The sequence below is a fragment of the Lissotriton helveticus genome, chromosome 4_1 (genome assembly GCF_964261635.1).
Source record: "Lissotriton helveticus chromosome 4_1, aLisHel1.1, whole genome shotgun sequence".
NCBI lineage: Eukaryota > Metazoa > Chordata > Amphibia > Caudata > Salamandridae > Lissotriton > Lissotriton helveticus.
The window spans coordinates 254,709,109-254,736,279 of NC_136063.1; the positions used below are offsets into that span (position 1 = coordinate 254,709,109).

The window sequence follows — 27,171 nt, forward strand, 5'->3', positions numbered from 1 at the left end:
GTTAAAATTATGCAAACCATTTTTGGGTGCCCGTGCACATGCTTGCGCGTGAACACTGGAACGTGCCTTCTTGAAAATAGTAAATAACTAATTTAAGATCAACAGCCTTAAAAAAAAATAATTGCCTGAGGGCTCGGGGAAGATGAGACCAGTATGGAGTGGGTAGTGCAACGAAGAAGCACGGCTGGGGAAGATATTTTAAACAAACAAGCTGGATTGGCTGTGGTGGTGGAAGCACCAAATAAGCTGGAGGAGTCAGGGATGGAAGCAGCAAAGAGTGAGAGGAGGCCTGGAGCCAAGTGAAGGGTACACAGCATTTGTGTCTACATGCATAACGTGGATTGTAGTATATCTGAGGGCTCAGAGCCATCTGTGATGCTGCAGTAAATTATGGCCACGATAACATGACCTACTTTTCATGTTTGCTACAAATGCAACATAATTGCTAGTCATAAGTGCTACGGTAGTACATGGTAATTGTTTGCATTGTGGTTTATGCCAGATCCTCAAGGGGTGCATAAACAAGTACAGTACAAGTGTGCTAACAGGGCAGCAAGTGCAGCTGTGCTTACAGAGCATTACTACATAGGCTACATACCTAATGGTGCATTGTGTTTGGGAGCCATGACAAGAGGCATGGATTACATATGGTTTGTGAACACTGTCTGGTTCTACATTCCGTGGTGCAAGTCTGTATGATGTGCGATTTCTGTTTGCCTATGCCTACCTTCCCACTCATGCCTCCCTAGTACGCTCTTAGGCCTTATATGGTGCAGTGGGTACTGGAGCTGATTGGACAATGGTTTTGTCCGCTCTGGTTGAAAGGTGCCTATTATGCTTTCTTCCAAGGGAACAGGTGGTGGTGCATTGGTTGCTCTGCCTCAGGTTGTAGAAACCAGTATCCTGGAGGCCAGCCTCTCCTTTATCTGGACAGTACATCTGACCGTATCTTCGTAATTTGTCTAATGTCTACTTGATTACTTCAATGACGTTGATCCTTTGCCTGATCTAGACCCAGATTGCTTTCTTTGTGACATAAGGTACAGATTTAGTGATCTCTCTGGATAACTTGTGATATTCTGCAACATACTCCTCACCAGGATTTCCAGCTCATGATAACAAAACGTTTGCTTCCTCTTCCTTCTTCCATTGTGCTGTGGCTTCTGGACTCCCATTCTGGTAAGGTGGAGTTCTTCACTGTTGTGTTCAACACTAGTTCCCCTCTCCACTGCTCTCTAACATTGCTTCTGGCTCACTTCTTTGTTATGTGATATCGTCAGTACTGCCAATGTGACAGTTGTAATTTGAGGCTGGTCCCAATTTGCAATTTGTGAATCCTTATTTTGAATTTGTGAAACTTAATGATTTGGTTTTACATTCCCACTGTAGCCATTTATCTAAATTTGAATTTTCAAGTCGAAAAAACCCCAAATTCCACTCACAATTTTTATTTTTGATTTTTTTTAACAACAAAGTTTATTGATTTTCAAGGTACCACCAACTCACAAATTTTGATGTTTGCAATTCAGGGCCTTAGTCATCAATTCCGAGTCAGAAAGTCAGACTTCTTGTGATATGTCAAAATGCTCACAACCTTTCTTTGGAGCATTGAATTGAATTGAATTTAATTTAATTTAATTTAATTAGATACTTATATAGCGCAAAACTGCCACCCTACGTGTATCCTGGCGTTTGGATTGTCGGATAGACACCACAAAGCAGAGTCAATTGACATTGAGACGATCTAAAGATCACCTTTTGGAAATAGCCAAGTTTTCAGGCTCTTCCTAAAGCATGTCAGAGAACTGGCCTGTCTAAGTTCCAGAGGTAACTCATTCCATACACGCGAGGCAGTCACACCAAAGGCTCTGCCCCCATCTGAGATCCCTTAAATCTGGTGGTTGTTATCAGATTTACATTTGAAGATTGGAGCTGACTCCCAGGATTATACCAGGTGAACATGTCCTGAAGGGGGACAGGACCCTGACCATGTGCTGCCCTGTATACAATGCAGAGAGATTTAAAACAAATTCTCTCTTTGATGGGGAGCCAATGAAGATCTCTCAGAGCCAAAGTCGTAGAGGACCTGCGCTGTCTATTTAGCACCATCTTTGCTGCTGTAGACTGGACTCTCTGCCATCCCTGCACAATATATTGTGGCACCCCCAGGTACAGGGAATTGCAGTAATCCAGCCTACTCAGGATTACACTCCTCATTGCAAGAGAACAAGTGTCCTTTGGAAGTAGCGGAAGAACCTTCCGTATCATACGCAGCAGGGTGAGGCAAACGCTAGCCGTTTTATTGTCTTGCAAGTGCATTTGGAGATTTCCATCTACCATAACTCCCAGATTACGCACCACTTTAGCCGGGATCAGGGGTTCATCCTCGGGGGTAAGTTTGAACTCCACTGATAGATGACGAGACATTCTAGCGGCAGGACACTACACCACCTCTGTTTTCCCCCCATTAAACTGTAGGGAATTTTTCCTAAGCCAACCAGCAGTCTGGCGCATACACTCCTGGAAGGTGTCCATAGATAACGCTTGTTTCCCCTCCAGGGAGAACACCAGTTGGGTATCATCTGCATAGTTGACCAGGTCTAACCCATAAGATTTAATACTGGGGAACTGAGGGCGCAGGTAGATGTTGAAAAGAATTGGGCTAATCGCCGAGCCCTGTGGCACCCCATGATGTACTGGGGACATGCCTGAGGTGAACGGCGTCAGAGACACGGCCTGTTGTCTTCCTGACAGGTAAGATTTTAACCACTGCAGAGCCCGTCCTTTAACCCCTATTAAATTCAGTCTCTCCACTAACACGGTATGGCTCACCATATCGAATGTGGCTGACATGTCCAATAACGCTAAGACAGAGGAGTTCCCATTGCCAGCGCACATACGTAGATTGTTCATTATGGTTGCCAAAGCAGTCTCGGTACCGTGTCCCGGGCGGAAGCCATATTGATCCCTGTCCAGCAGGGAATTATCTTCCAGGTAGCACAATAGATTTTTACTAACTACATTCTCTAAGATTTTAATAGGATATGGCAATGGGGAGATTGGTCTGAAGTTCGCTGGGTTAGTAGGGTCCAGGGATGGTTTTGTTAGCAAAGGAGTCACTACTGCTTGCTTCCGTACATCCGGTACCTTTCCCTCTTCCAGCGACTGGCAACAGATCTTCCATAGCCAGGGAAAGGTTTCTTGACCAAACTTTTTACAGATTTTGTTAGGAAGAGGATCTAACGGAGAGCCCGAGGATATGCCATGAGCCAGCTGGTTAAAATAATCCTCTGTGGGGGCATGGAAGAGATTCAACGAGGTATCTATTTGGGAAACTGCATCTGACGTCCAGGCTAGGTCATCTGGACCATCATGATGCAGTTGTCCAACAATTTTTGATATTTTTTCCTCAAAGAAAATCGCAATCTCATTGCAGAGTTTCTGCGATGCCACCACCTTGTTACTCGTACAAGCAGGACTAGATAGGTCCCTAAAAATATTAAAAAGCGCTTTTGCACTATTTGGAGCTTGCAGGATGGTTTTAGCATAAAAGTCTGCTTTGGCCCTGACAATAGATTCCTTATACTGGGCCTGTACCGATTTCAAGGCTTGCTTATCTGAATCTAGATAGGCCCTCCTCCATTACCTCGCTGCCTTTTTACATGCTGCCCATTGCATCCAGTGTATACCCGACCGGCTTTAAGACAGTTTGGCAAAAACTGACTTAACCTGTTTTTCTTCAAGTTGATGTACGCATCATGACCATGAAGAAAGTTTCTTGTCCTCAAAAGATACACAGACTTAGTCACCCAATCTAGATAAGAGTCTAGACAAGTGTAAAAAAGAACCCCTTTGTGTGCAAAAAGCTGTTACAACTGCATGATTTTTGAAAATACCTTGAGAGCCTAGATGGCAGCACCTTGTATTAAAACTGTCTTTTGCGAACTATGAAGTGGAAGAAACTCCAATGTGTGCTGCAGATCGGTCCATCAAACTAGGTATTGTGCAGATCCAAAGCACACATCCTATCTACCTTTTAAAGAAGAAGGAAAATGTGATGAAGATCCAACTTTCAGATTCTTTTCCTTCCTAACCCACTAGTGTGACCTCTTGAGGTCCAGAATAGGTTGAAACTCCTTTCTGGAACCTTTCTTCCTGATCAGAAAATAGCAGCAGTAAATCCCTTTGTTCCACTGTTGTCTTGGAAGCCGCTCTATTGCACTCGTCTCCATTGAGAATTGTGTTTCTTGAATCAGCTGATCCAGCATACCAGGATTCATCCACTTCGGTGGAATTTGAGCAGGAAAAGAAGAAGATCTAATTTTCTCCCATTCTACACAATATCTAATGTCCACATGTCCTTTGTAAAGTTTTTCCATGCCAAAATGAAGTTGGAAATACTCCCACCATCGGGTACAAAATGGTGTGGGAAGGCTGGAGTAATTATTTTGTAGGAGACTTCCCTGCAGCAGCTGATTGCTGTTTTCATTGAAAGGACTGAACCAGTTGTTGTCTCTGGTTCTGTAGTTGTCTCTTCCAGAATGGAATGTAGAAACTCTGCTTGCTCTTCGGAAAGTCTTCTTTTAAAATTAATTTTTGGAAATTGTTCATTTTTTTCAGGCCTACTGGTATTTGCTACAATTTTCTTTTTCTGAACTTCCCCGTAGCCTTAATCCGAATCAAATGAAGAACAATTCAGTGGTTATTCCAACATCCTGTGCTGTACGTCCGGAGTCAAGGCCATGAGTCTTCACCATGAGGAGCTCCTGAAAGATATCCCATAACACATGTTGGCCAGAGCTTTATCCATCCACAGTAATATGTGACTATGGAAGAGATCATACTTTCTTTAAAGAGCCTCTTGCAAGACTTCACACTTTTCTCTGGGGAGATGTTCAACAAATTGACTTAAGGAATACACAGGAACCTGTTGTAACGTCTGAGGAAGTTAGAAGCATTTAGCGTCATGGCAGTACCAGAAAATGTCTTGAATACCCTTTACCCCTGTCCTTTCCAGGAGGAGTGGATGACACGTCTCCTTTGAAATCTGCTTTCCTTGTGGATATTGCATTAACCCACATATTAAACGAAATCCAAATATTGTGTTTGCATCAACCCTACACAACTTTGCTAAAAAACGTAGCAGTTATGGGAACTCATGATGCCTTTTTACCTAAATGAATTTCATATGCTTCAAATTCTTGCCAGTGAAGTAGTCACTCATACACAGCATGGTAAGAAGGGTGTTTGGTCCACTGAGACAACATGAAAGAATTAGAAACGTAAAGCATCTCATCAATTATGGCCTTATCAGGACGGGTTTGGATGATACCAAGCAGTTTATAGCTAGAATGTTTTTTCACATAATGCTATTCTAGAAAAAACTTTAACAATCTCCTTTCTGGGACATCAAAAGCTCATTTCACAAGTACAAAATTAGGTGCTTTAGCTATGCTAACAAATCTGGAAATGTTTCCAAAGACATTTTCTAGATTCAGAATTTAGTGCACAGACTTAAGTGTGGCAACTCTTCCTTGCTAATATTTTTTGGCTAATAAATCTTATTTGCTAATGTTTTTCGTTGCTGCTAATTAGAGTGATGAACCTGCCATTCTTACTACGTTATTTCTATCAATGAAGATCTCATGATAGACGAGGAAAAATAACATACTTCGGGTCTTAGTTCTCCATTATGGCATGTCATAAACCACCTGTATGCCTATATGGTAGTATCAATGTCTTGATTTATTCAAAAGGCGTCACTGTACTGTTGTCTAAGCCAGTGAAGAGCAGTGAAGAGCTCTGTAAGACACCAGAGGTGCTGCTTCCAGTACATGTGCAGTATTCATTTTTACCTTAACAAATCTGATGCCTAGCTGGATCCATTGACCTTTCATTGCTGTTCTGTTTTCTTTTACAAAGGAATCCTTTTGGAGGGGACAGTTTCCTTTCGGGGAGGTAGGCCTCACAGTAATGAAAAGCGAATGTATAATTTTACACTACCAGAACATGTAAAACTTAAAGATACATGTGGAACCTTTTACTAAAGATATACCCTGGTCTATGGGCTACCTAGGCCTGCTTTAGGGGTGGCTTAGATTCAATAAAAGAGGAGTTTTGGGCTTGGCGAGGGGGTTATATTGCCAAGTCAAATGTCCATGTTGTCATTAGATCTGTGACAGCCATTGACATTATTGCTCTAACTCTTCCGGAGACCTCATTAATGAATGAGCGCACTGAGAACCTTAATTAATTGGTTCCTCCTGCCTCTGTTTTTTCCTGATGACTCTTGTTCCATCCCCCAAGAGACTTACCACTACTTACCATTTCTAATAAGTTTGCAGTATTATGATACTACAGCAATTTAATGTCACTACACAGGAGTGGCAGACATGGGACATGTTTTAAGGGGCTATGTAAGTGGGTGGCACAATGAGTGCAGCAAGTTCACTAGCAGCATTTAATTTACAGGCCCTGGGTATATGGTATACCACTCTACAATGGAATTATAAGTAAATTAAATATGTCAATCAGCTGTAATCCAATTTCACTATGTTAAAGGAAGCAAGCACATTTGCACTGATTAGCAGTGGTAAAGTGCACAGTCCCAAAACCCACAAAAAGAAAGTTTGGCAAAAAGTTTGGAAGAAGACCACTGTAAAACATTAGATTACTGGGTTAGGGGGTTGAAACTATACTCATGCGGCAACCACAAAATACTTGTGAGGGTGAAGTCACAAGTAAACTCCAAATTAACATGTGCCCAACCCTCTGGTAACTTGGTACAGAGCAGTCAGGCGTAACTTAGAGGCAATGTGTAAAGTATTTGTGCAATACTTCAAACAGTACTAATGTGAAAACACAACAGAAGAAAAAATCCACACCATATTAGAAACATAGAGTAATGTTTAATGAATAAAACAAGACCAAGAAAACAAAAATACAATTAGTAAATGAGATATGCAGGTTTAAAAATGTCAGTGAAAATAGTGCGAAAAAGCACAGAGCGCCAACTGTGGATATCTGGTCGCACTAGACCACGACAAAGTCACAAGTTCAGCCCAACCTCAATGGATCACGGCCTGGCTGCAGCTACCCTGTTAGGGTTGCTGAACACGAGGACCATAAATCCTGGTTGTGAAGCATTGCGAGGTCCCTAGTCAAGGATGCATCACAAAGCTAAGGAGATGCGAGGTCCGAGTCGGAGATGTTATGTTATGTTTGCCCGTTTTGTAAAGCGCACAGCTACCTCAGCAAAGAGGCGTCCCAGCACTGAAACAGAACATGGAGGCTGGTAAGTAGAAGGATGCACTAGAGTGAAGGGTAAAGATGAGTTTTGATGGCCTTACGGAAGGCCAGATAGTTATTCATGGCACGCGTGGACAATGGCAAAGCATTCCAGAGCTTGGAAGCCAGTAAACGGAAGGAGCGCCGGCCCTATCGCCCCCTCCTCATTCGAGGCCCAGTCACCAAATGTTGTCCCATCAGGCGAAGTTGGAGCAAGGGAGAATAGAATGAGAGCAAGTTTAACAAAATGCCAGGAGAGGAGGATTTCAGAATTTTGAGCGCAGTACAAAGGACCTTAATTTCCACTTGACTGGCATCAGGCAGCCAATGTAGCCAACAAATTGCCCTGGAGATGGGGCAGGTTCTAGGGAGGGTCAGAAGGGTTCTAGCCGCAGCGCTTTGAACTCGCTGTAGTCTCAGGGTTTCTGTCTTATTTACCCCTAAATAAAGTGCATTGCCATAGTCCAGTCTTGACAGGATGAAGTCCTGAATAATCATTTGCCTGACAATGTGTCACAGCATCTGTTCCAGGGAGCTGCGAGGCTGCAAAGTCATGCATTGCTGTTGACGAGGCCATCAACGAGGGGGCTTGTGATGCAAAATCCTGCATCGAGGTTCCAAAGAAGCTGCCGGGCTCATGATACGGAGTTATGCATTGTTAAGGATGCCATGGACAAGGGGCTAGCTATGCAAGGGGCTGCATTGAGAATGTGTTACTCAGCAGTGTTTCTGATGAGGCTGAGGCAGTGATGCAAAGTCCTTGCGCCAGGAAAGTACAAGCAGCAGAGGGGATGTGTCCGTTCTGCTCGGGATTTGCCGCCCAGAAGAGGAGAAGCGTTTGTAATGCTCGGTCCACAAATGGGCTGGCAGAGGACCCTCAGTCCCACTTCCAAGGGTTCAGGACTGGGGTGGCACCACTTGGCAGGGTAGGACTTGCAGTTGCCGAATCCGGGGAACAACCTTTACAACGCAACTTTTACAACGCACTACCATTAGAACAAAACTTTTACAACGCAACATCCATTACAACGCATGTTTTTACAACGCAACCATTACAACGCATGACACTACAACGCACACCACTACAACGCATGTCATTACAACGCAGTCATTACAACGCATACCATTACAATGCATAGCATTACAACACATAGTACCCCTACACTATCCAACACTTACCCTACTGTTGCACCCCCTGGAATTAGAATAGTAATTTTTTCCCCTACACTATCCAACACTTACCCTACTGTTGCACCCCCTGGAGTTAGAATAGTAATTTTTACCCCTACACTATCCAACACTTACCCTACTGTTGCACCCCCCGGAGTTAGAATAGTAATTATTACCCCTACACTTTCCAATACTTACCTTACATGCAAAATAATGTTATGCGTTGTAATGGTATGCGTTGTAAAGGTAGTGTGCGATGTAATGGAATGCGTTGTAAAGGTAGTTTCTAAAAATTCATTGTAAATGCATGCGTTGTAATGGAATGCGTTGTAATGGATGTTGCGTTGTAAAACATGTGTTGTAAAGGTAGGCGTTGTAAAAGTATGCGTTGTAACGTCATACATCCGCCGTATCCAGGTGCTGGTTACAAGAGACTGTCCCTTGGAGTCACTCCTGTGGTCCTGGGTTCAGGTCCAGTCCCTTTCACCCAGGCAAGAGGGCAACATGTCACCACAGCTGGACAGCAGTCCTTCTGGTCAGCAGGCCAGCAGAACAGCAGTCCTTTCAGCAGCAGAGCAGTCCTGGCAGTGTACTGAAGGGTTAGTGTCTGATGTCCAATGTGTATACCTGGTGCCTTCTTTGAAGTAGGAGAAATGTCTAGGGGATTCCCTTTGAAGTGCATAAGTATTCTGCCTCCCCTGTCCTGGCTCCAGACTAACTCGGGGGTATGCAATCCTTTGTGTGAAGGCAGGACACAGACTATTCAAGTGTAAGAGGGCTTGTTCCTGACTACGCCCTCCCATCCTGTCAGTGAAGACCCACCGAGGCACACCTAAGATCTCTATCTCTATTGTGTGTGGCTGTCTGGGAAGAATACAAGAAAACCAACTGCCAACTACACCCAGGCATGTGACCCAAAGATGGGCTGCAGGCACTAACTGCCTAGGGCAGGTAAATACCAACTTTCTAAAAGTGGCATTTTCAAAACTGTTGTTCAAAATCCACCTTTACCATGAAAGAGGATTTTTCAATACAATTCCAAAGACACCAAACATGACCTGTTTGCCTGTTCCCATTGGGAAGTTAGAGCTTAATAAATGAAATACGGTAACTCCAATGTTATCAGATGGTAGAAGCGGACCTTACATTTGTGAAAAAAGAATTTAAGTGTTCTTCACTACCAGATAATGTAAAACTTAAAATTACCCTATTTTTAAAATACATTGCACCCTTCGGGCTTTTTAGGGCCTACCCTATGGATGACTTGCATCTATTAAAAAGGCAGGTTTGACACTGACAAAAGGTTTATTTTGCCAGTTTGAAATAGCAACTTAAAACTGTACACACCAGTTGCAATGGCAGGCCTGAGACAAGCTTGAAAGGCTACTTAAGGCTACTTAAGTGGGTGGCACAACAAGTGCTGCAGGCCCACTTGTAGCATTTAATTTACATACCATGGGTACATGTAGTACCACTTTACAATGGACTAATAAAACAAATCGGATAAATAAAAGAAATGCTTCCTAGCACGCGATTAAATATACTTGAGGAAGAAGAATGTCTGTAAGACCTTGGTGCAGTGTATTGTTTATTTGAATGTGTCCTAACTCACCACCCATTTATAATGTAAAGTCGACTGCATTCCTAACTATGGGCCCGATTACGATTGCGGAAGGTCCATCTCTGCCAGCCATGAGGTGGCGGTACTTCCACAATCGTACCGCGATTTCCCCCCTGCCAGATTATGATGCCGGAGGGAATCGAGCTTGGACCGTGGCGGATGCAAAGACCGTCCGCCACGGGTCTGCAAAAGCGATCCAACAGTTTCCTGGGGACGGATCAGATAGCCCTGAATGGTGGCGGTGCCTACCAGGCACTGTCCACCAAATCAGGCTGCTGGCCTTTGTAGGCCTTTCCATGGCAGCGATGCCGCAATGGAAAGGCGGGTGAGGATTGGTGACTGGGGCCCGTTGCGGGCCGCCCTTGTGTTATGGGGAGGTGAGGATGCACTTGGGGGTACCCATGTACCCCCTACATATCACAGTACAACATGGCAGGCATCGCATGGTGCTGTGAAATTCACGACATGCTGTTTTAATATTGTGGTGGGTGCTGTTGTCAGCAGCACCTGCCACAATGTCAAAAATCAAGATCCGACCGCCATGGTGGTGGTCGCATCCTGATCGGGTGTGTGGGACTGCCGCATGCATGTCAGACGGTCCCGATTTACACCAGGAAGGCGGACAGACTCCAGTCCGTCCGCCATCCTAATGACCCCCTATGTTAGCCATAATCATATAAGGCAGTGCTGCTTTTTTTCTGATTTTGATTTTTAAAGTTGCTTTATGGATATTGCTGTCACATTTTTTGTAGCTATTTACTGCTGGATTGTTATTTATTATCTACAGTACTAAGTTTGAAATATACCCCGAAGCTTCCTTGCGCATAATAGTTAGCTTTTCTGAACTTGTCTAACCTAATTAACTTAATGTTATTTATAGTGGACCATACATTGTGACAGGGACTGTTGATCTGAGCATTCTTTCTCTGTTGGCAACACTTATCCGAAACAGACATGTTTGATCCTCGCGCATATTTAATCGCATGTTAGAAAGCGTTTCTTTAATTTATTCTATTAGGTTTTCATTAGCAAAAGAATTTTTAGAACTATTGCCATGAAAGTCAAGGGCCACACTTCCCTCACAGGGACCACTGGTTTTGATAAAATGAAAAGTTTAAAAAAAAGCATTAACCCACACAGGGAATGCTGTGTTTCTCACATTGGTTGCCGCCGTCAATGGGCAAAAACATTAACATTATTCAAGAACGTTTTTGTGGTTGTGCTAAGATTGGACAGAAAGCTGACAAGTTGTAAAAAGAAAACAGTCTCTAGCCTCGTACATATAGAGCATCAAATGGTAGGTTTAAAATATTTCATCTAAGATCAATCAGCTCTGTCCTTGTGATTCATATTACCCTTAGGTTTCTATTCCATAATAAAGTATTTTCAGATTGTGAGTTAGCATTTTTCAGTGTCATAAATCATATCTTTCAATTTTAAGTCACTTAATTTCATCTATATTTAATTAGCGTGTCCATTACAATAATCTCAAAACTATCTAACACAAACAGCATTTGCTCCCTCAGTCATTAAAATGTGTTACATGAATTTACTCCCCTTCATTTAGTAGACCTTTTTAAACATCTATTTCTGGCCGCAACAAAAATGTGCAGATTCCCACCATATGAATAATTTCAGCAGCAATTTGACAAAATCTATTGACTTTGGACGGAATACCAATGTACCATGTAATGACATAAATCAACAGTTGTTAAAAAGAAGAAACAAAAATTTCCCATGACACATTCTTTGTATGTGCCTAGTCTCAAGCTTTCATACTGGATCAGTGATCATCATGTGATACTATGGTTCATTGCACACCAGAGGCACCAGAAAGAATCCTTAATAGTGTCTTTATCTCATCTCTAGTGGCTTGGGCCAGTGTCAGCCTTTACTTATTGGAAGTGATGGGAGGGATGCATGGTACAAACATATGATATATCAAATACTGATGAAGCTAAAGCTATCTCCAACTGAAAAGATAAGGAGGTATTTTTCACATCTTAAATATCATTATTGGTATTTTTCCTAAGATACCTGGATACCTCGCTAGTTGACATTGACATACAAGCAACATACGTACGTCTAACGGTGAAGGGTAAGGTAGGTATTATTTCTGTCATACAATTTTGTGTTATTGAAAATCTAAGCATTGCAGCATTTTGCTGACACATTGTTATGAATCTCTAAATGTGTTTAATGTTTTAAAGATTGTCAGATACACGGGGTTGGAATTGATCTTAGTATTTGTTCCAAATGTACTTGTTAATGAGTTTGTTGGAAATTCCATAAATGATTTGAAATTGTTAATGAGTTTCTGAAAATCGCATTTTTGGTGTGTGTTTTCCACTGGATTGTATTATCAATGGTGAAGAGGCAGATTCCAAGAAACTGGAACATCATCTAACAGATTGAACCATTATCCTAATTCTGCATTTTCAAGTATTTTACTTAGCAAATATTATAAGTGATGAAGCAGTAAAGGAGTTCACACTTGCAATACATTTAATTTTGTTTCAGCCAACTTGATTAGAAATGTTCGAAACGTACATAAGAGAAAACCTACATCAAAAACATAAGATAAGAAGTTACACCCTGATCAATTACATTTCCATAAAAGCTTTTGAATCAGCTGTGACAGTGAAGTAGTTTTTCCACCATGTACCGAACTTTTTCCTCCATGACCTTTCACCTGTCTTCCACCCATCAGTCAATATCTGGAAATGGCTTTCTTACCGGAGATAAAGATCATTCATATGTACAGGTAGTTCTGGATCTCATGAAATTCAACACCATTAATCAACTCCTCCTGCGTCATCAGCTGACCTCTGGCAGCATGCCGCTCCTCTGAGTCACATATTTTCTATATGAGTTACTTTTTTTTTACCACTTGAACCACTGCATGTGAATCCTCTAGTGGATCAGTACACTGCTAAAATAATTTGCACCAATTGTGCCAGATGCTTTGTCTAATGATTGCAATTACATAGCTGTTTGGGGTAGCTGACTTCTTCCACTCCAGGGTTGAAACTGTCTAGCCCATGAGGTGTATGTCAATGATAACATAACAGATATTTTGCAAAAATGGAGGACCGATGAGAAACCTTTATTATTTTTGCAGCAGGATTTCAAAATCCCATTGAAAAACATAGTAGAATGCTCTTTTTTCGATGCCTGGTGTATCCAGAAATATGTTTTGACAGTATGAAACGATGGTGATCCGCACAGCTAATTTGAGAAGAAGGTCTAAAACTTTTCCATCTTTGTCTCCAGCTAAAAGTCGTGCTATAAGGATCTATTAACAATAGATTTACCCTGCCATTATGTTGTAAATCCCAGCAGTATTCTGTACGGAACATCAGTTCTACTGTACAACCCTATGTTTGCTGTATAATTATTTCATTATTAACCAAGTTAGACACAAGCATATCTCTGCACCAATAGGATATTGCAAAAGTTCATTACATGCATGTTCAGAAGTTCAACTGTAAAAAAGGCATGACTAACAATCTTACCATTGAAGACAATCTGTATATACTTAGCATTACGGAGACTAGGTTTGCAGACAATACTAATGTCATCCTAACAGATCTGTTGGTGACTGCCTACTACATATTTACTCTGAACAGGAATGGTGTCGACTGCTGAGTGCAGAGAAAGTGTAACCTAAGCTAATTCTCTGATGCATTTTTGCAAGTACAGTCCACTCTTATCCAAGGCCTTTTAAGTACTTGGGCATCCAACAGCCCCCAGAATTTAGCTGATTTGTTAAATGAAGCATCAGCATTATGGTGCTCAAGGGATAATAAATATGTATATTAAGTTATTTTAACGTTGATCTAGAATCTTCTGAGTATGCAATTTAGTTTCTGAAACAGTTTCAGTACTGGGCTTAATACAGTTGGTATAGGGACCCCTCCATGACAGAAAGACATAATCTAGAACCTGTCTTTCAAGGACATGAAGATATGGTGAATAAGAGTGGAAGTCCTCTCCCAAGGACATGTTACTTTGGGATTCTGTGGAAATGTGCATTTTTGAGTGCCTCTTCTCCTTGTTATTTGGTTAGTTTTTGACTGGTATCCAGTCTCACAGTGCATGTGGTATCCTTAAAACATGAGGGGAATGTGTCTGTTAGACTCATTATGTCCTCTTTAGGAAGGCTTAATCCTTTGCTAAAGCCTTTACAGATCAAACAGTGGTGCGACTTTGATAGAATCCTAATGGTCACCTTTTGCCAGTGCTCATATGGCGTCTTCAGCCATAGGGATTGGAATATATCCCGTTGAGTTCCAAAATCAGGAGACTGTGAGAAGATTTTGTTGCACTTAATAAATGGTCAGTGGTTACTTAGGCAGCCTTATAAGAGGTCTTTAAGGATAAGATATGTTGCAAAAGCACAAGTATTTGACATATGGCATTGGATAGGATCTGAGTGACCAGACTAACAGGTTAGAGACTTAACGGATGGTTTTGGAAAGGTGGCACTGTTAGATATCTTTGAAAAAGAGGCAAAGCGCCACAAAATATGTGACCTGCTAGAGGAAGTAGATAGACTGAGTACTCTTCTTCTGGGAAGAGACACGTATCTTCGGAGTGATCAATGGTGTACAGCCACTCTGGGAGCTCCCCCTAACCCTAAGGAAACTGTAGAAAACCTGGGCATTTCATTTGACTGTACACTTACCTTTCAGGCACAGACAAAATTGGTGGTTGGCAGCTGCTGTGGACCCCAAAGCGGACTCAAGCCACTGCTCGGGTGTTTTGATGCTAAAATACACCAGACCAATATCCAGTCACCTTTTCGTTTTTAGACTGGATTATTGTAACTCCCTTGACCTGGGCGCTAATAAAGAGGGCATCAGTCGCATTCAGAGGGTGCAGAACGCTGCGGCACAGACCCTCTTTGCCCTCCGGAAATCCTGCCCTACCTCCAATTTTATACGTAAGTTGCAATGGCTTCCAGTTGAAAGGAGAATTCACTTTAAATTCTTGTGTTTCTCTCAGAGAGTTTTCCATGCACAAGGCCCTTCCGTTCTAGCTAATCTCCTTACCCCTTATGTACCGAAACGTGCCTCTGCTCCTCTAATCAACATCTGCTACGTGTCCCTCGTGTTAGAAGAGCACGGGCCGTAGTTTGGTAATTTAGAGTCTGAGCCTCCTCTCTCTGGAACGCTTTCCAGTGCACTATTAGGAGCATATAGGATCATGGGTTTTTCAGGAGGGCAGTCAAGACCTGGCTTTTCCTTGATTAATGGTCTGATTTGCCCCCCTCTTCGGTCTGGTATTCTGTGGATCCAGCGCTGGGACGCCCCGTTGCTGGGGCAGCCATGCGCTATATAAACCTGATAACATACTCATGACTATAAACTATATGTATAGACCAACAGCCTAATGAAGGGGAGAAGATATGATGTCTTTTGGCTTGGTTGGGCAATCTGGAGAAAGACATCAGGATCAGAGTTGTGTCTGCAACATGTTAGGCCTACCACTGACTATATAAATAAAAGACTATGAGTCAACTTTTCCCAATTTACCAGTAAAAGAAAGGGAGGAGTTAAGGCGACAATTAAAATACAAGACATTTTAAATTCCATCAAAACCCTGATAGGGAACAGATGGTGACGTGTTGTCCTGTTGACTTTTATAATATCAACTCTTACGTTTTTGGCACTCAGAATACTGGTAGCTTACAGCAAATGATTCCAGAGAGGGTGGTTTCCTTCTAAGATTGGAGAACCACAAACAGGAAAACATATACAGATTAGCCCCCAAAGGCCATTATGGATCTCTCTTAGCTGGGAGCATTAAACAATAAATGAGCCGCTCCCGCTGATCATTTACTATTTATTTTGCATTTAATTTATTTTTTGGGTGTTCCAGTCTCGTCCCAGACACCCACAGCTTGCCATTCTGTTGGGAGGCTGCATGGGCAGTCCCATCTGCTCCCTGCCTGCACCCAGTCTGTTGTGCGGGCGGGAACCTGTCACTCTTTTTTTTTGGCTAATTAATTTTTGTGGGTGTTCTAGTCCCACCCGGCACACCCAACCCCCAGGACCATAGGAGAAGAAACAAGGCCTCCACGTGATCCCCTGGCTCATTGCCAGCGTCCATTCCCAGGTGCTGGCAGGAGCCAGCCATTCTTCAATGTTCTCCTATATGGTGTCAGAAGCTTTTATCTCTGTTCCCACCGGACAGGAACAATCCAGTGTCCTCTGCCGGCCGGTGTGCAGGAATTGAAAGAATCATATTTGTGTCCTGGCGGATGGGGTCCTCAAGACACATACTTGCTGCAGGCCACTGGGAATGGGTTCCCTGTGGCAATAACATGCCTCAGGGAGGAGGACGCAGACGCCCCCTCCCTATTTAGATTGTTTTAAAAACAATATGTATTGTACCGACCCCCCCTAGAGGGATTTTAGTGGAAAAGGGTGTCATGCGCCTGTTTTTACTTGTTTGTTTTGCTGTTCCTCCGGAGTACGGTGGTACCGTGAGATTCTTTAAAAAAATCAATCAATCAGGTTGGGTTTATGAGACCCTCCCACCCCCACAAGGGCTAGGGAGTCAAGGTATCCCTACCCTGTCCCCTTATGCCTTTTTCCCCCACAGATGTTTTTAGGACAGGGGACCAAGTCCCAGAGTCTTGTAATGGCCTCCTCAAAATTTTTCACCTTATGGTCAGCCATTTAAAAGTTATATAAAAATGTCTTTTCAGGCACTGCTGACTTCACAAAAATCATATCTACACCTTAATAGCAGGGACTTCTACTGCCTGCTTACCTCACACCCCTGAAGTATTTTACATATCTGGCATACATCAGATTGGACAGTAGAACCTGCCTATTAAATATTCAAACCAAAGCTCTTTGTATTAAGTTGAACACTGCGGAGTCACAATACAAATAGTTATTTATGATGGCAAAGTTACGAAAACATTTTTCGACCTTTAAGGTCTTGATCAAGGTTGAGGAGAATCTTTTTGCTGTTGCTTTTATCTTAACCACCTGTACAATCTGTATTGTACGTGTTACTTCCCGTTACTAGGTCTTCATGGGAAGTGAAGTTTAATGTGATTTTGACACATGTGCAGTCAAGAATGTGATAGACATCCATGTGAATTGTGATGAATATCTTGCTTCTTAATTCCCAGTTCTCATTGGTAACATAGTCCAAATTAATTATGCCCCCTCTGTTATCTTGAATCTATTGGGTGTATGCCTTAACAGTACAACTTTGCAATTCATTGTGAGCCACCAAGGTCATGATTTTTCACAATTGGGTTTATATTTCCAGTTCAAATAATATTCTTTGTAATACCCTTTACTGGGTGGTAATGAGGCTTGGACATAGTCACTTCATCCATTTTTGTTTTGTCCTAAGGTTCACATTCTTTCCTCTGGTGGGTTCCTGAAATGAGCAATGATGGTTATCAAGTACTATGAAGAGCCGTACTGAATGATGCCTGGTGGGTTATTATGGGGCATCATGGTTCCACCCTCTGGTGCTTACTGTCGAGGAACATTATTGCACACTTGCATCCTCAGGTTTTCTCTTGTCACACGTGTGTTTATCATGTTTGATTTGGGGGAAGTGTTCTTTTTTGTTTGCTTTCTTTATATGTATTTATTGGCATTAGTCGCCTTGGTTAATTGTTTTGGGGATTCACACTTTATTATGTAAATGGGCTTTTAAGAAAGCTCTAATGTTGCCCACAATTTTTGTTTTTTAAATCAAAATTAATGTGAAGTTCTTTGTCATTGTTTAACCCTTGGGGGATGATTGTTCTCAAAGATATATTGCAGCCCGATTTTATTTGTCAAGGTTTTCTTTTTCAATCCCCTTCTCTTTTGTTTTTTATACTTGATTACTTGCCAATTGATTGTATTCCCATTGATAGCGCCGATCTTTGTTGACTATAGCTGGGATGTGTTGCAATGCAAGCGTTTGGAGTTCACAAGTTGGACTTCCAATCTACTTTGAATTGCAGTGGCATATTAGTATGTATACCACAAACATGGTTTTGCACATGATCCTCTATTTAATCTCCTTCCTTTGCCCTTTCTGTGTTTTGTATTATTGATTGTTTATTCCAACTTTGCATATTTTGCATTTGAAGCATTCCCAGAAGATTGGGCATAAGATATTGTGTGCATTGTGTGTTGTACCCCACAACTGAAGTATTTCAGGGCTTATTTAGTTTTGTGTTTGCTGAATCACAAATTACATTGAACTGGGTTTTTTATTTATTATTTATTTATTTGGATTTGTAAAGCGCGTAGCTGCCTCAGCAACAAGGTGTCCCAGCGCTATCAGAAACCCCAAGAACCCGGGCCGGTCAGTAAACGACAACATATTAGACTACTTACAAGGAAAGAGCCAGGTCTTTAAGGTTTTACGAAATGCCAGATGATTCGGCATTACTCTCATAGTGAGAGGGAGTGTATTCCAAAGTTTCGCGGCCAAATAACCGAAGGAGCGACCACCGGCCCTCGCTCTCCAGACGCGTGGGACACAGACCACAGCAAGGTCAGCAGATCGAAGCAGGCGACCCGACTCGTAGTACTCCAGCAAGTGGAATAGCCCTGGAGGGGCCTGTCGTGACAAAATCTTGTGAGAGTAACAAAGTGCCTTAAACTCAATACGCCGATCAACTGGCAGCCAATGGAGCCTAGGAAGCACGTGGGCAACCAAGTGAGATCTAGGCAGTGCAACCAAAAGCTGAGTCGCCGCATTCTGAGCCCTCTGAAGGCGTTTAATGCTCGCTTTGTTGGCGCCAGGGTAAAGACAGTTGGCGTAGTCCAATCTGGACACGATAGACGCCTGGATGATAGTATGTCTCACCTTAGGGGGGAAAGAAACCGAGCAGTGGCCTGAGACCGCGCAATAGTCCAAAGCAAGTCCCAGCAACGGCCTTTCGACTTTTTATCAAAGGTCAGGTTGCTGTCAAACCACACGCCCAGGTTTTTCACCGCCTCTTTGGGGTGGGGGGTGGGCTTAAGGCGATCCGGCCAGCACTGGTCAGACCACAGCTCACGATCCTTGCCAAAGAGGAGAATCTCCGACTTGCTGGCGTTCAACTGTAAGAAGTTAGATGCCATCCAGTCCGATATAGCCAAGAGGTCGTCCTTAAACTTACCCAAATTGGTGTCGCACTTCTTCGAGAAAGCAAACACCAATTGGGTATCATCGGCGTAGGACACCAGGGACAGCCCCCTGCTCTTATCCACCTCTGCCAAGGGTCTGACATACAGATTGAACAAAAGAGGACTCAGAACGGAGCCCTGAGGGACTCCCCGGTGTAGAACAGCCTCCCGAGAGTGGTATGGAGGAACAAGGACCTGATGTGACTAGATTTGCTAGAGGCTGGCTGAGTTTGGAGAGAGACTGCCAAGATGGAAACAGAGCCTCACTCTGGAGTTGACAAGCCATCTGGAAGCTGCAGCAATAACTGGGGCTGAAGTGTGAGGGTCTGGGCCCCGGGATGGTGGCGATTGCTGATGATGTGCTCCAAGTCTCTACCTCTTTAAATGGTGTGGGAAGCGATACTGCAGGGAAATGCCAGACAGAGGAGCGGCGATGCTGGAATATCATGAAACGTATTCCAAAGGATGCCCCCTTTATCTTGGTGGCAGCCCTTGCTGCAAGCGAAATCAGAACTTTGCACCATAAATTGACACGTTGAGAGGGCACACGGAGCTACACTCATTCGCAGTGTGGCAGGAGAACTGATTTCCTGGGTGCCGACTGCTTGTGAACTCAGTTCTTCCTATATCAGACACTACTACACCTCTGTGGTACTTGCATGCATATCCAACTAATGGGATGAGTCACATATACTGCTTTTTTGCCCAGTGACCTGAAGGTTCTAGCACATCACACAAGGGACACCTTTGGCCTTCTTCTAGTTGACATGTGAGCAGTCAGGATGAACTATTCTTCAAAAATGGTATCTCAGCCCTTTTCCCTTATCAATCCAGTACGAAGTGGCATCCTGAAAGTGGCAGCCAAAATCAAGATGACTGAATGCATCCTACAAAACTGTCACCAATGGGCTTCATTCCTTACCATACCTAGGCTGAACCCTTGGCCCAGTTAACTGACATTAGTGTTGCCATAACATAACAGATCTGCTGAGTAGGCTACAAACCTTCAGGGAGGAGTTATGGGGTGACCGCAAGAAAGACATTGAGAACAGCTTTCAACCGGTTCCGGAGCCTCTCCAAACTTGATGTCATACTCCAAGACATCGATGTGGTGCATTCCAGAGTCTTGGAAGTCAAAGAAAGGTTAGAGATTCTTGAAGCATCCAAGACAACCTCTGAACATCACCTTGAAATGACAATGTCATGCCTTGAAATGGTGCTCCTTAAAAAGCAGAAGGGTTGGAAAATGGATGGATAAGAGAAAATCTGTATGTCCGAGGCCTGGAAGAACATGTGGAGTGATCAGACATCATGATCATTGTGGTGCTGGGGTATACTCTCTCCTAAGTACAGACAGAGCACATTGTGTGGTGCGAACAACATCAGAGGCCTAGCAACATCTTAACTAAATTCCACTACTATAGTGACCAGGAGGAAGTATTGAAAGCCATAAGGAATTTAAGCAAGATATTATTTTCAGAACTACCCATGCATGATTTTTCGTGAGTTAGCTCAGACCACCCTGCACTGGCGGGATCCCTCTAACTATGGTTCTTCCCATTTAGTGCAATCTAGAAGTTTAAGTCTACAGACATTAAGGGTCATTTTGTGTTAATTGTTTCTGTGCTCCATTGGTTTGGGGGGAGGGAGACGGTTGTTTGAAAGGGCTAATATAACACCCTTGATGGTTATGATACCTACAGATCTTCCAAGAGAACTGTCCCGGATCAGATGTCTGCATACCTGCATATCTTCAACCTTTAGCCTCACAGTATAGGTAATTGTCAATAAGTGTAAGACATAATAGGGTAGGTATGTTTTCCACAGATGCCTTCCTCTAACAATATGTAACAGGGAACAACGGTTCCTGTGGACTATGTGTAATTGAAACGCTCAATGGCATATATTCGTGAGGATGGAATGTCAGAGAAAGAATCAAAATCATGCACACCATACATTTCCAGAAGTACTTTTTCTAAGTCTTTACTCTTTGCCTCATAAAATCAGACAGACTGTGTGGTCAGAGTCCCAAGTTTACTAGAACCTAAACAGGGGGAGTGACAGTTGGTGACATATAAACATGGTTTCAGTTTGTACAAAATGACCACAGGTAAGTATGCTGGATAAATTAACAGTCCTTTTATACAATAATAAAGGCTGAAAGAGTGGTTTGTTTGTAATACGTGTCAACAGCGTTTCCACCCCAAGGCAAGTAAAGGGGTCTCATCAATACCAAACAATGCGGAACACTGGAAATAGAGTAGGAGGGATAATAACTCAAACTGCCAAAACAGAAAAAAGGAAAAATCCTTATTCGATAAATACCAGATAGGTTTATTACCTGGAATGAGAACAATGGACAGTCAGTGTGAATGGTGCACACCAAAAAGAGTGACTCACATAGGGGCCCAGCCGGGCACTGTCAATGAAGGAGAAAGAAGATGAAACAATTGAGTATATTGCCAAATATATAACGAATAATGAATACAACGGTTTGTATAGCCGATATGGTCACTCACCCCAAAGTAAATTAAATGTACCAATCAGCTATTAACCAACTGTACAAAGTTGTAGGGAGCAGGCACAAGCATGTTAGTACTGGTCAGCAGTGGTAAAGTGCGCCGAGTCCTAAAAGTCAACAAAAATGGGTTCAGAAAGGAAGGGAGTGAAGGCAAAAACTTCGGGGTCACACTGCAGAGAGGGCCAAGTCCAACAGTAAGTGACTGGTAGAAAGCATGAAGGCTTAGGAGGGCGTGGATTGGCGAGCTAAGATGGCAGTCCCGCTCTAGGAGTGCTCCAGACCCCTCTTAAATCCGCCGACATCCTGATTCTCTGGCGAGCATTGATCAGGGTGGAAAATGCCACCATCAAGTAACAAAAGTGGTAGCATTCCTGAAACCAGCAAGAAAACCTGACTGCAACATCAAAGGCGGCTGGCAAACACCTGAGGCATCCCTGTGCCCGACAGACAAAATGGAGCCTACCTGATACTGCAGGAACGAGTGGCGAGGAAATACCGCGCTTCTGCAGCTTCTCCTCACTTGACGGAGTCAATCCTGCGTTGCTGAGCAGGAAGGTGCTGGCCCCATCCGAGTATTGAGGACACCTGTGGCGGGGGAGGCGAGAGGGGAGGCCTCCAGCAGAGTGTGAAAGTGTGGAAGAGGCGCAGAGCTTACTGCTGTGGGCGCCGCTCCATCTCTTCTTCCTGCGGGGAGTCTGACGGATGACCCGGGACTGGGTGCGGCTAAGGGGGCTCGACCTGCAGTCAGCAGAGCTCCCATCCCTAAAAGGATCCGGTAAGGTTGCGCCCGAAGCCTGTGAAATGAGCCCGTTGGCGGTCCGTCCTGAACTGGTTGAGGGCGAGCCCCACCTCCTGGGTCCGGACGGCAGCAAAAGATCTCCGGAGGGGAGAGCCGCCTGCCGCCGGGGCTGCGATGGAGGAGTCGGCCCTTCATGTGAGCTCATTCAACCCCCTTACCCCAGGAAGGGCGAGACTGGTGGGTTCCGATTGCCGCTGAAGTGGCGGTGGGGGTGCTCCCAAAGCTCTTTGCCACCCAGCTGAGGCCACAGCACAAAGGACCCAGGATCCCCAGAACACAGAAGAAGGCACTGGGCCTTTCACCCTCCCAAGGATCCTGGTGACACCTGGGACGAGCTATCTCCACCTAAGGTGGACCCGGATCCCTGAGGATGACCGTAGTGATCCTAACTGCTACTCAGGAGGTGTAGGAGGGAAGTGTGAACAACAAAAAGGGCCATCGCCTGGTCTTAGGTGACGGAGGCGACCTGGACGAGAAACCTGAAATTGAACACGGACTGGTTAGGAAGACGCCCCAAGGGTGACCCGCGAGGCAACTACTGAGGATATATGAACTCAGGGATCCCCGGGTCCCCCCCCGCCCAAATCCAAACCCTGGTCCCTGAGATCGTGGGAGTGGGTAGTCCCTTTAGCCACCCGATTGGACTGAATCCAGTAGTGTTCCGCCGCCTCGTCTGGGGAAAAGTGAAATCTAGTTGGGTGTTAAACGCTTGGGAGCATTCTTCCTACCATCGGGAAAGACAAAGGGGCAAAAAACCTGTCCACCTCATACCTGAATGGATCAATTTACACTTACCGGTTCCTCCCAGGATGGAGCGGGCCCCTCTGCGACTGGCCGACCAGAGGTGGACCTTGCCACCATACTACAAGCGATAAAGACATGCCAGGAATCAATGGAAAACAAAATAGGGGAGGTTTCCTGCGATATGGCGCTTATTCGCCAGGATCTTCGCAACGTAACGGCCCGTGTGACAGCAGCAGAGTCCTGTATATCTGAGGTGGAGGATGATGTTTATACATTGAAAAAACAAGTGAAGCAGCTCTTATCTCGCACATCGGAACTCCATAAACGGGCGGAAGACTCTGAAAACCGTTCCCGCCTGAATGACCTGCGCCTGGTTGCCCTTCCGGAGGGCGCAAAGCCAGCCCAAATGAACACCTTCGTCGAAAACTGCTTCCGGTCATGGATGCCTGCGGAGGCCTTGTTTCCTTGGTTTGTGGTAGAGAAAGCCCACCCTCTCTCGCCCCTTGACCTCCGCCAGGAGCACCACACCAATCAATAATCGTAAGGATCCTTAACTTAAGGTACCGCAATGCCATCCTACAGGAAGCCCAAGCCTGACCAGAATTCAGCTATGAGGGAGCTAAAATCTTGATCTTCCCTGATTATACCAAGGAAGTGCAGGCCCATAGATGATCTTATGCCCAATTTAAGCAAAAGTTGCGGGCCCTAAACCTGTCCTACAGACTCCTCTTCCCAGCCCCTCTCAAAGTGATATTCCTAAACAGATCCTACTTCTTTGACACACCTGAGGCAGCTTGGTCTTGGGCGAGTGAGGAGTGTCCACACAGCCTACCAAAAAATGCACCAGCGGCAATCCATCAGAAAGGTACAACTGGGAAAGACTCTGCAGTTCCCCGTGGACAACGTGCAGGCTCCCTTAGAAGACGCATGACCCGAGGTACACAGTCCGCATCGCCAAGTGGCTCTATTCAGGTCAGAGATGACTTGCCAGAGACCAGGAAGACCACAAATGACCTTGCCCAGCCGGATGAGACAAACTCGGGGGGATCTTCCAGACCCGGCTTAGATGACACTGATCTCTCCCGCAGCCCCTGTATATGAATTACCTACTGCTACTCCAGAATTCCGTGCCAGATGAACAAACATCCTTGAGCTCAGAGGGGCTGAACATGCTGTCATTGATCAGGACTCCTGATTAACTTGTTTACACTCTAAGCCTTCGTTGTTCGAGTGACAGATACTTAATTTGGGGAAGTATGGAGTGGGTGGTTGGTTGGGGTTTTCTTCTTGGAATGTTTTTCCAGACACTGTTCAGATTGATCAGTTCTCTGGTAACACTGTACGCCGTACGCAATATACTCCCTCAAGAAGCCCGAATAGCACCTTTGAGTACACACAGCTTCCCTCGGGAGCCAAATAACTGATCTATTGGAGACCTCCAAACTGCAAGACCCAATCATTGCCAGTTTGCCACCATGCTAGGTCCATATAATGAGAGCAAGCCCATGAGAATCCTCTCGTGGAATGTGAATGGCCTCTTAGATAAAATTAAACAAACTGAGATTTTAAAGTATGCCCAAAGGAATAACCCAGATGTCTTATTACTACAAGAAATTACTGAGGGGTTGTGCAGAGCACACTTGTTCAAAAACTTTTTAAACTAAGTTCCTACTTACATCAGTTGTAATAGAGGCGTGCAGGATGGGAAGGAGGATGCTACCCTCCAAATTCAACAATGTAACAAAAATATCAGGTGACTGTAGTCACTTGACCCTTCCTGCACAGCTATTGACAAACTTCCGTCTGCCCAAATTAATCAACAATATTTATGTATTCAATTTACACTTTTTTACTTTTCAAGTATCACTAGTACACAAATTTTCAACATTATTTACATAGACATCGTCCATTGGACATCCCTTGGGCATCAGTTAAATGGTTGATGTCTATTTAAATAATGTTGAAAATGTGTGTACTAGTTATACTTGAAAAGTAAAAAAGTGTAAATTGAATACATAAATATTGTTGATTAATTTGGTCAGACAGAAGTTTGTCAATAGCTGTGCAGGAAGGGTAAAGTGACTACAGTCACCTGATATTTTCGTTACATTATTACTACAAGAGACACACCTAGTTGGGAACCACTGCCCTTTCCAGGCGTGTCAAGGGTTTGATAGGGTGTGGCGATCTGGGTTCTCCAGAGGTGCTCAGGGAATAGCAATGCTCCTACGATCCCTTCCCTTCACAATGACCCAAGTAGATTCCCAGCTCTCTCTGGTACCATAGGTTAATCTAGTGTCAATATATGCTCCTCCAGCAAATTTAGAACCCACTCTCCAAGCTGCACTGAAAATACTATCCACTCTGCCTCAGGGCTTGACGATAATTGGGGGCGACTTTAATGCTGTCCCGGAGCCCATAGAGGATGTTACGGGTCCCATAACCTCTCATAGAAAATTGGGGGCCAGACGTCTTTGGGATTGGACTGCTACACTGGGTCTCTGTGATGTCTGGTGCACTAGGCACCCTAAGACATGACAGTATACACACACCTCTGCGGCGCGCCACAACCATTCCCATATAGACCGCCTGTTCATGCCCGCTCCAGACTGCTGCGCTGTTTTGGAAATCCAGATCCTAGCACGCAGAGTATCCGACCACTCGACCCAGAATATAAGGAGAGTATTGGGGAGAAATTTGATAGATACTTTCATACTAACGAAGGCTCAGTGCAGCGTCCGGGTACACTTTGGGAGACGGGCAAAGCCACAAATCGGGGGTATGCTAAGGGACTCCTTAAGCGCAGGCGTCAGGCCCTTGACAACCAGCTCACTCAACTTGAAGCTAGGGCGCTCCATATGGAAATGGCAGCAGAAATGAAGGATGGGGAAGCGGAACGTCGACAACTGCAAATAGTGCGGGATGAAATCAGAAGTATCTCCATAGAGTCAACCGTGATGATTTGGAGGTCCTCAGTAGCTAGAGTTTACGGATGTGGAGAAAAAAATGGCAAGTTGCTCCATTGGCTGGCTACTCATCCCATGGCCAATTGGATAGTCCCTGAAATTCAAAACCTCCTGTACACCCGCAGCAATTCCACAGACCTTTGCGAACTACTACGAGACACTATACTCAGAGGATCCCCCACACACACCACGCGATAGTTCCGCCTCCTTGCAAAATATCCCTCTCCCATGGCTATCGGAGATAGAGCAGAAAACCATGGATGAGCCTATCACAATTGAGAAAGTGAGCGAAACAATCTCCATGCTCGCCACTCGCAAGACCCCGGGCCTGGATGGATTCCCTGCGGAGTATTATAGGTCATTCCTCAAGACACTGACCCCACGCCTCAATTACTTATTTGAGGAGGCTATAGAGGACGGGTTGTTCCCTTCCCTTACAGACACAGTCACCATTGTGGTCATACCCAGGCGCACCCTCCCCCGGCTTCCTGCACACAATATCGCCCGATCTCCCTCATCAATACCAAAGTCAAAGTATATGCTACGATTTTGGCCACCCGGATGAAAAGAGTGCTACACACGCTCATAAACCCGAAACAATGTGGCTTCATGCCGCACCGCAGCACCAGTCATTGCCTTTGACGTCTGCAAGTGACCCTTGCCTACCGGGATCTTCTTCTGCCATACCTGGCTTTAGTTTTACTTGACTTCGAGAAGGCCTTTGATACGGTTGACTGGTGGTACATGCAAGACGTGCTAGAAAGAGCAGGCTTCGGACCCCATTACCGGAAAATGGTAGGGGTTCTTTACTCTAACCCATCAGCCTGGGTCCTTATAAGTGGGGCGTTGTCCGAGGTTTTCCCGATCACAAGGGGGACCCGGCAGGGTTGTCCGCTCTCACCTCTACTTTTCTCTCTTGC

The 27,171-nt window shown here is 44.3% G+C and overlaps 1 protein-coding gene across 1 annotated transcript in view; it reads left to right on the forward strand.

The window, feature by feature from the left end:
- Positions 1-27,171, forward strand: part of DNAAF11 (dynein axonemal assembly factor 11) — a 200,030-nt gene that overhangs the window by 131,896 nt on the left and 40,963 nt on the right. Inside the window, exon 9 of the mRNA XM_078686746.1 lies at positions 12,112-12,181. Coding sequence (XP_078542872.1) covers positions 12,112-12,181 — 70 coding nt within the window. The remainder of the gene's footprint in view (positions 1-12,111; positions 12,182-27,171) is intronic.